We start from the raw sequence: 10409 nt of genomic DNA, 5'->3' as shown, positions 1-10409 counted from the left end.
ATGTTTGGGGACATAATCTATTTTATTTTATGGGGTTTGTTTCCCCTACTTTTGCTAGTGTCTTTCAATTTCTTGAGGCACAAGCAATGTTGCAAAGACAAAAGAAAGCTGCCACCAGGGAAAATGGGCTTTCCATTGATAGGGGAGACCATGGAATTCTTCAGTGCTCAAAGGAGAAACCAATTGTTTGAAGAGTTTGTTCAACCTCGCATTCTGAAACATGGGAAGATCTTCAAAACAAGGATAATGGGGTCTCCAACAGTGATTGTGAATGGAGCTGAGGCCAATAAATATTTGTTGTCTAATGAGTTCAAGTTGGTGAAAAGCTCTTGGCCTTCTTCCTCAGTTCAGCTCATGGGAAAGGACTCTATCATGGAGAAAGATGGTGAAAGACACCGATTCCTCCGAGGTGTTATTAGCACAAGTCTTGGCTATGTTGGACTTGAACTGCTAGTTCCAAAACTGTGCAATTCAGTGAAGCTTCATTTAGCTACAAAATGGCATGGTCAAGAAAAGATTAGTCTTTACCGTTCAACAAAAGTCCTAACATTTAGCATAGTGTTTGAGTGCTTGTTGGGGATCAATGTGGAGCCAGGTATGCTAGATACCTTTGAAAAAGTGTTGGAAGGTGTATTTTCTCCAGCAGTTATGTTTCCAGGTTCTAAATTTTGGAGAGCAAAGAAGGCCAGAATGGAGATAGAAAAGATGTTGATCAAAGTGGTGAGAGAGAAGAGAAAGCAAATGGAAGAAGGAAGCTTGCAAGAAGAACAAGATGGAATGCTGCTGTCCAAGTTGGTATCTGGGATGATCCAAGGAGAGATCAGCGAAAAAGAGGTCGTAGACAATGTGGTGTTGCTGGTTTTTGCAGCTCATGATACTACTTCTTTTTCAGTTGCCATGACATTCAAGATGTTGGCTCACCATTCTGATTGCTATGGAAAACTTCTCCAAGGTAATCTAAAATTAGCTTTCATGCACTCCGAAATAATCATGTTTAAATTGTCCAAAAAAAGAAATAGAGTTGATAACTTAGTAGTACTTACTTTTTTGCAGAACATGTTGATATAATGAGCAACAAAAGATTGGGTGAGAATCTCACAGTGGAAGACATAAAGAAGATGAAGTATACATGGCAAGTTGCTAGAGAGAGCATGAGATTGTTTCCTCCTATCTTTGGTTCTTTCAGGAAGGCTATTACTGATATTGAATATGAAGGGTACATTATACCTAGAGGATGGAAGGTGAATACAATTCCATCTTTCCTTCTTGTAAAGATTGAATCCACATGTATTTCCAAAATTGTCAATTGTGAATTAAACCTTATAATTAGAAATATGGTGTGTGTTTATTTTTTGCTCTTTTCAGGTGCTATGGACAACATATGGGACACATTACAATGAAGAGTATTTTAAGGATCCTATGAATTTCAACCCAAGTAGGTTTGAGGAGGCAATACCCCAATATGTTTTTGTTCCCTTTGGAGGAGGGCCAAGAGTGTGTGCAGGGTACCAATTAGCCAAGTTAAATATCCTCATCTTTGTGCATTATGTTGTGACTCAATATGAGTGGTTCTTACTCCATCCAGATGAGTCAATCACAATGGATCCTCTGCCCTTCCCTTCCCTTGGAATGCCCATCAAAATTTCTCCAAAGTATACATGAAATCATCTCAAATCATATTTGTTTTACCATATAAAATATTGTATTCTTGCAACACATTGACATTACCAATAAGATAATAATAATATTATTTTGTTTCCTATCTTATGCTGTCCTTGAACTGAGGTGCTTGCACATGTTACTTCGATATGGAAGGAGTTTTTGACTCGGTTCTCTAAGAAAATTGAGAGCAAAATATAAAAAGATTCACATGAGCAGCATCATTTAAATGTATACTAGTGAAAAAGAATGTTATGGGAAACGTATCCATTGAAGTCACAAAACCAGAAAAGCTATTGGTGTAACCATTTCCAAGAAAATATCTGAAATTTAAAAAATAAATGTTGCAAGTGGTAACTGATAAGGAACGTGATTTGGAAGACACGATTTGTTATGCTTCTTTAAATTTATCAAATTCTGAATTTTAAGAACCATCTAATGGTTAAACAAGGACAATGATAGAAATTAAAACTAAACTAGACACGATCTTTCATTATTATGAGATAATAAGATATACCTTGTCACAAGTACACTATTTATAATAGACAAACTCACATGCTTTTTCACATATGATATGAACGTACCAAACATAAAACAGAGTTGCTTGGAAGATCACAAATTCAAACAACTAAGCGTGTGCCACATGAAATTACATTTTAATGTAAACATTATAGTATATGGAATTAAAATAAATTTATATTTAAGTAAATTCAACGTAAAATTAAATATACTTAAGTTGGATTTGTATGTCAGAAGATAACACATCGATAATTTAGAAATAAAGTCTCTGGCTCCTATCAGGTTACTGTACTGTACAAGGTTAAGTCAACATCAAAAATCAAAATTTTATTGAATTATCTTTAAATATTTTAATGTATATTTTTTTAGATATAGAGAGATTATTGTTGTAACTTAAATATAATATTTGTATTTAAATTTAATCATGATTATATTCTTAGTAAATTTTTAAGAGGTGAAAGGCGCACAATAATAGGATAACCGTGACAATATTAATATATATTCTCTATATTAAAAACAAAGAAACAAATAAAAATAAAAGAATAATTTATATAAAACTTACAAAACTTATATTGATACCCGTACAATATAGATTTATTTTTTTAAAATATCACCTATGTTACCTTTTCATAAATAAATAAAAATCATATTGTTTCTATTTGGCTTTGCATCTAATAATTTTTATGGAGAATTAGAGATTCTGATGGAAATTGGAATTGTACCAAGTCCTGTTATTATTTGGTTCTTGCTGTTTGAGACAATGTGGGTCTGACAAGGAAGACTTATACACACAAAAGTTTGTGATAAGGTTTTGACTAAATGCAATGCACTGCTCTGCTTGCTACATGGCAGAACAACCATCACTAGCTATAGTTCACACCTAGCATTGCACAATAACTATTTCATTCTCATTTTTATCCATTTAAATCTTTTTACATTACATTATTCTAATTTTTATCTATCTATTTATATATCAAATATTGATTAAAAATTAATAATAACTTTTTATACCCTCTTTTGTAATTTTGAAAGTACTCTAAACATGATTTTTAATAAATTTTATTTTATTAGTTTTTAATTAATATGTAAAATATTATTTAACAAAATACATATATATTAAATTCATTCATAAAATGATAGAAATTGAACAAGTGTGAGCCAGTTGGTGTACGATGATGCAGGTGAAGCAATGTAAATAAATAATAATAACGTACGAAATTGACTTTCCTACCTTCTTCAAGTATTGAGTGCAGTTTTGTTTACGTGTTATAACTCAATACCTCACAGCAATTATGAATTTTTTAAACTAATTATTATTATTATTATTATTATTATTATTATTATTTTAGAGGCAAAGTGGTCATTGGACATAACCCTCTTTATTACAACAAAAATTTTTGAACTCTTGATATCATAAAGAAAACTTATCTAACATTAGTCCACTTTATTTATAATATTAAACCCGAAAAATATAGTATATTTAATGGGTCGACCTGAGAATATTTGTAAAAAATAAAATAAAAATTTAGACATTATAATTGAAAATTCAAATAAGTTTAAATTTTTTCAGTTCAATTTGTTTAAACTCAAACTCATATAAGGTTGAGATGTTGCTCTTTATTCCATCGTTACTATAAATAAAATATATATATATGTGTCCATGAAAAGAAAGTTTAGTCAAATAATTATATTTTTCATAACATGTGACACTCTTTAAACAAATTTTGTCTAAAATGAATAGACATATATAATTGGTTATAAGGTGACTTTAACAAAACTAGCAAATAAATTATCTAAAAGCTAAAAGCATTATCAAAGATAATAAGAAAACTGATTGAATTGAAATCATTTAAAAATAATAACTTTTGTAAAATATGATAAATAATAAACGAAAACATTACTAATTATAAAATCAAAAATTTTAATAATCACATTTTTAAATAATTATAATTTTTCATATTTTAATTTATTTTATATCATTTATAATCTTAAAAATTTTCTTTACATCTAAATAAATGTTGGACCAATCATAGAAAATCCCTAAGAAACCTTAATTTAATATAAAATATGTTAAATTAGTTGTTCATTTTAGAGGCACCCTTACGTACTTTTCATGAAAATTCTCACTTTTTTTGTTGGACAGCGGTTTCACAAAGCCGAAGGCCCAAGTGCAACAAAGTCACAGGCACAGAAAAGCAAAACCACAAGAAAGAGATGCAAGGCACCCACAAGCCACAACCATTCAACTTCTTATTTTGGGATTGACTTTAAAAAAAGAGTTCTTATTTTGGGTTACACTTATTGGACTTATCAAAAATATTAGCTGCACAAGCGTTACGTGGGCCGAAATCTAACAACACCAAGAAAAAGAAAAAATAAGGAGCAAGAAATAACAAATTTTGTAAGAAAATATTTAAACGTTTCTCCATAAAATCAATCATACGACATTTTATAAATGATAGTTTCTTGGTAAATTTCAAACCTCAAGTCACTCGCATATATTTCAACACATTCTTTTATTTGCAACGTTTGACTCCAAAGACAGCAAGTTAAATCATCTACCTAAGATTGGTCGTGTAATGAAAACATAGTACACATCTTTACACACATATTAAGCATAATATACTTATTCAAGTTAAGGTTGTAACGGTTATCAAAGCATTTCCCTTTTGGATGATGATGATGATTGTGCACATTCCTAGCCCTGATGTGTTTGGACTTTGGTCTTTGGGGTGTTCCATGTAACTGAACATTTCATCATCACTTCAGTTCCCTCCACCAGCGTTTCAATTTAAAAGCACTTTCTTTCCTTATTTAAGTAAACAACGACAAAGAAAGAAAGGGAAGCCACACCATAACCATTTACACACCAAAACCAAAACTTCATCCACCCTTCTCTTTGAAACAACCAACAACCATTCAGACTCAATGCCATCAGCTTCAAGAAGGAAAACAAAGCAAGCCAAGAAAATCAAAACTTTGACCACACCCAACCACCATTCTTCTTCTGCTGTTCAACTCCAAGGTGATCATCACTCTCTAACACTGTTATTGCTCTCCCTATCTACCTTCCCCCACCCACTTGCCTCACCTTTTTCTTATGGCTATCTGTTCTTTCTACATCCTTGTTGGGTATCCTATGTCTTTTTTTTTTTAATTACTTTTCTTAATCTCCTTTTGTTCTCTTTTTTGCTTTCAGTAACAGTTAGACCAAACTGTTTAGGTAACTGTGATGTTATTTATGTTTCTTTAATAAGAAAGAAAACGGTTATTTGACACTCATCTGCCAAAGCCATCTTTTGTGGTGATAAAAGCAAGATAAAGGGTCATTGTTTTATCTGCAGGTGCTGCTGTTTCTGCAAACCGTAGCAACACAATGGAAGGATCTCTCGATGGAACACTGCAAGACACTCAGAAGGTAGCATCTTTGAGCGAAGAAGATAAGGGGGTGGTTGTTGAAACTGCTGCTGATGAAGATGGTGTTAGGTCTTTCAGTGAAACCACTCCGGATGGTGATATTGCCGTCACTGATGAAGAGGCAATTCAAAATGAGGAGAAGAAGGAGTTGATTGAGTCCAGCAAAGTTGAAGAAAGAATATATGTTTTTGAGTCAGTTGCTGATGATTCTTTTGAGCCTGGTGCAACAAAAGATGCTCAAGTTGATACTGTAGAATTGGAATTGAAGGACAAGGAATGGAAAGATTTTGTATCCGATGTAGCTGTGGCTGATGATGGGGTAAAGGAAGCAAAATTGCTTCCTTCAGAAGACAATAAAGAGATCTCTTCAGTTTCAGGTAATGAGGGCTTAAGAGAAACTGAAGTGGTTGAAACAAGTATTAAGGACATGGCAGTTGTTGAAGAGAAGAATGTTTTGTCTTCAGTTGTCACATATAGGTTCAATAGGGAGGGTGAAGAACCAATTGAAATCTATGGTAATTCTTCTTTGACTCCAATTGATGTGACTTCTAAGGAAACTATGGAGATAAGTATTCCAAAATCAGATGAGAGTGAGAAGGTTCCTCCAACCATAATTGAGAAATCACTGGAGTCATCTATGGTTGATAAAGTTGGGGAACCATCAAATGAAAGTGCTAAGGAGTCTTTTCAAGTTCAACCAATGCCAAATGTTCATGCTGAAGGCACTATTGCCACTGTGCAAGCAAAGACTGAAGTAGTACCAAGAAGCACTGAAAATGGGGTGAGTATTTCACACTTTATGATAATTTCATATAGACATTTTATTTTGTGCTTAGAATGTGTTATTAAGTTTTAGAGTTTTTTTTTTTTCATGTGCCTTTCTTTGAAGATATGTATTTAATGATCCTATTCTTTTTGGTGTGACAGACCTCTTGGATGAGTTGCTGCGGACTCTTTGATATTATGACGGGTGGTGGTAGATAATTTAAGGTGAGTGAACTTCAGTTAAGGATTATTTTTTCTTTAGCCAATAATAAATTTTAAATAATTGATTAAGGTGGAATTCAGAAGATTATATGGAGCTTATTTGGATTTATCAAATGGCTCATTCTCTTATGATATGCTCTTTTTATTTATTTTCCTATGGCTATGCTATGATATAAGCTCTTTGGTCATAAGTTTATTGAAGAAATGTTAAATTAAACTGTTTATTTGAAGTGGTTTAATTATGATAGCATATCAATTGGATTTGAATCTGAAATACAAATTGATTGTCTTTATGATAACATTTAAGCCCAATGGGAATATCTGGAGTCCTATGGTTATATTATACGTTTTCCTTTTGATTTGTCCAATTTTCGAAGTTTGCCTTAGTTGGCATCAGAATTACACTTTATTCATCAATTTAGTCCGTAAATTCACTTTAGCATACATTCAATGTCAAATCAATATGATTATTTGAACACAAATTTTGCATATCATGCATGCGGTCAAATTCACAATTTGTGGGTTAATATGCCAATATTAACAATAGTTTTGCTTTGGGGGCATTTTCTAACTTGTGAATCGCTTTGGTTGATTTATTCAGTATTACAGGGTAGAGCATCTTAGAAGGTTGAACCTCGAGCTAAAGTATTGAAGCATTGCACAATCATAGGCTGTGACGTGCCCTTTCTCAAATTAAGGGGCATCTTCTGGTGCTTGGTTTCAGAATTTTTACATTCATTGTTTTCGTTTCAAAACCGGGAAAAAAAAAATGGTACATTTCTATTGTGGTATATTATAGACTTCCATGAACTAGAATTTATTATAAGAAAAATATTTTTCAGTCACACACGTTGTCGACCAAGTTCATGTGTCTCCTGATTCTTCTTCCTACAATTTTGTAGCTTATACATAGCGATAGAAATGGCATTTATCATAAAGCACAAGAACTAAATAAATGAACCACATAAACGTGGCACCATTGAGCTATGGAATGACCCCATTGCACATTGCAATCAGCTGATGGATTTCCATAACTAAAGAAAATAATCATCCGTACCCTCTATCTTCATTATTCAATGCAATTAAATTTAAAAATAATAAATTAAGAGTACAATTTTCATAATTTTTTTTATATTAGCTTACACTAAGCAGGTTTGGAATGGAATGGAATGACTACCAAATTATCCATCCCACACTCATTTCCATCACTTTTTATAAATAAATTCTTAGATCCAAATATATACTCATTTAATAGATAATTTTCCTTTCCATTACATACAATGTTTGTAACTATGTACAAATTAAATTCTCATCCCTAAACACATAACGCATCTTGTTGGCTAATTCCTTTTGTATTTAAGTGAGTATAGGAGGATAGCTCAACTAAATTCAAAGCAACTAAAAGAGCAAAACCTCTAAGAAAGGGTTGATGAAAAAATTAAGTAGTAACTTCGTATGATGAATTTTAATGTGGCCATGGAATGATGGTCACCCTTGTGGTGTCATCTTATTAATTAGTATCTTTCCTCGTCCTCACTTGACACACAAACGTTACAAGGATAAAACCTTAGCACGGTATGTAGTGCGTAAGCCAGCTATCAGTTTCTTTTGCCCATCAAGATCTGCATACCCTCTATCATAAAACAAACTTTTTCACCCCCATCACTTCTAGAGTGAAAAAGGAAGAAAAGCATTTGCGTAATGACTTGTTTTTTCCTTTACCTTAATCCACAATTATACATTTAAACGTCATATAATATGTTTTAAATTTTACATTTATAGACATGTTATATGTACCACAACCATTTTATTAATCATGTCTCTAAATGATGTTTTAATTTCTCCTTTCTGCAAAAAAATGATGAAATAGGGAGAGGAGTAAAATATAATAATTTGAACCGCTGTATACCATGTGCCGAGCCCAAATGAGATTAATAATAAATTTGAATACATATCCTAGCTGTCGATCTGAAAACTGTCAATAGGTAAGGTTGATGATTGATCAAAATTGCACCACACAGCAATGCACAATGAATTTGTCAATTTTCCTTTCAGATAGTGTTCTTGCCACCAGCACCCCGCATGCATGTCATGCTTTAATTTGTTTATGCACATCCAAAGCTCACATTGTTGGGTTTATTATTAACATTGAGACAAGTTCGTATATGTTCCTAACTACTTTAATTTTTAGTTTCAGACCATTAGAATACCTTTTTTTCTTTCACTCTTATGTACTATTGTTTAGGTTTGTCTAATGACCAATGGTGTATTAGAAATAGTGTATTAAAAGAGCGTGTAGTTAACACTCCTCTCAAGATAATTTCAAAGGGAAGTTAATGCACCCTGACTTTCTAAAAGTTTCACTTTTCTAAGTGGCATGTGTGACGAGTAATGACCCTACAGAATATATGCCACATGAGCCTGCTCAGTAAAAGACATTTCCTCCTGAATACCATGCAATTTACAGTGGCTAATTTTTCTTTTTAATTCTTCTGGGAAAATTACCTTTAAGTACGACTTTACAAAAAAAATCCATTTCACTTTATATTTAAGCATGTTATTATGTACCAAAAACAAAAGCAAGTTATTAAGCGAATATGAGCCTTCACCTTTTAAGTTTAAACAAGGCAAAACGTAGGGTCCTTGAAGTTTACACAGGAACCGTTTTTGAAACTACTGAATCATTTTGCTGAGCTTGGTTTAAAATTTTATAGGAGAGGGATTCCTAAAAGGTTGCTTACACCGAGTTCTTCAGACACTGCATAATTGCTTATTGTCACGCTAGAAATAGATTATTTTACTGAGATTTTTACACATCAGAATCATGTTAAAAGATAGACAAGTACAACAACATTGAACAGGTAGAATTCCATCAAAATTTGCAAGACCTTATTTGAAGCCTTTGTATTATCTTTCCCTTCATATTAAAAGTTTCAAATGAAAGAAAATTCATTTTCATCTAATTTACCTTCAATAGGAGATTTTTTTTTTCTGTAATTACGATGTCTAAATTTCCATGAACTAAACATGTTTATCAAATATAATTTACAGACACTATATTAGAACCTTGGTAAGTTTATTTTAATCCATTGTTGCCCTTCTGTTTTGTAGCTTGTAGATATAAACATGACGATCAGTCTTGGTAAATATAGCAATATTATATAAACAAATATTTTTTTGCCTTTTTATTTTTGGCAAAAGATATACAATAACAATTGTTTTATCTCATTCAGTGAAGTCAATTACACAGTTTACAATCAAAAATTAAATTTTGAAAAATAAAATTAATTAAAAAAATTTCTTTTAATAATATTTGGATATCCATCTACTTCTCTTTGACATAAAAATGAAGGATCTCTAATTAATTTTAAATATTGCACATAACTAAACTACTTTAACCAATTTTCAGTATTTTTGCACTATATTAATATAAAAATGAACGATGAGAATTACTTGACTTCTGCTGATTTTAAATATTTCAGTCAGATTCTCGTGGGTAAAGAGTGCACAACAAGACAGCCTTTTGTACTAAGTGAGCATGAGGGAGCGTGATGTCGTTGATGGAGTGACGAGGAACGAACCAGACGGGGATTTGGATGCAGAGCGGTGCAACAGAAGGGCTATGCCGATGACAACCGATCTCTAATTCGTCATTTCCTTGACGACCCAAAACTACAATAATGTTCATGTCCGTCGCCATAGTGTTTCTTGTGTCAATAAGAAGATGCAGAACAGGAGCTATTGATCTTGACTGCACGAATCTTAATAGTAAAAATATCTAAAAAATCAGAGCTTCTAAGCCTCATAGTTGCTTTATTTGGACGATC

General features: G+C 32.3%; 2 protein-coding genes across 2 annotated transcripts; both read left to right on the top strand.

The window, feature by feature from the left end:
• Positions 1-1662, top strand: LOC113848286 (taxadiene 5-alpha hydroxylase). The gene is made up of 3 exons (XM_027477740.1): positions 1-952; positions 1054-1241; positions 1366-1662. Exons 1-3 carry the CDS (start codon positions 1-3, stop codon positions 1660-1662), a joined length of 1437 nt encoding a protein of 478 aa, XP_027333541.1.
• Positions 1663-5554: 3892 nt separating this feature from the next.
• LOC113874556 lies at positions 5555-6579 on the top strand. Its single transcript, XM_027512777.1, has 2 exons — positions 5555-6376; positions 6523-6579. The coding sequence occupies exons 1-2, from the start codon at positions 5555-5557 to the stop codon at positions 6577-6579; spliced, it is 879 nt and encodes a 292-aa protein (XP_027368578.1).
• The last annotated feature ends 3830 nt before the right edge of the window (positions 6580-10409 follow it).

Source organism: Abrus precatorius, unplaced genomic scaffold, assembly GCF_003935025.1.
Source record: "Abrus precatorius isolate BTA unplaced genomic scaffold, Abrus_2018 Scaffold8, whole genome shotgun sequence".
Lineage (NCBI taxonomy): Eukaryota > Viridiplantae > Streptophyta > Magnoliopsida > Fabales > Fabaceae > Abrus > Abrus precatorius.
Note: the sequence above shows the minus strand (reverse complement) of the source record. Positions and strands in the feature narration are given on the sequence as shown.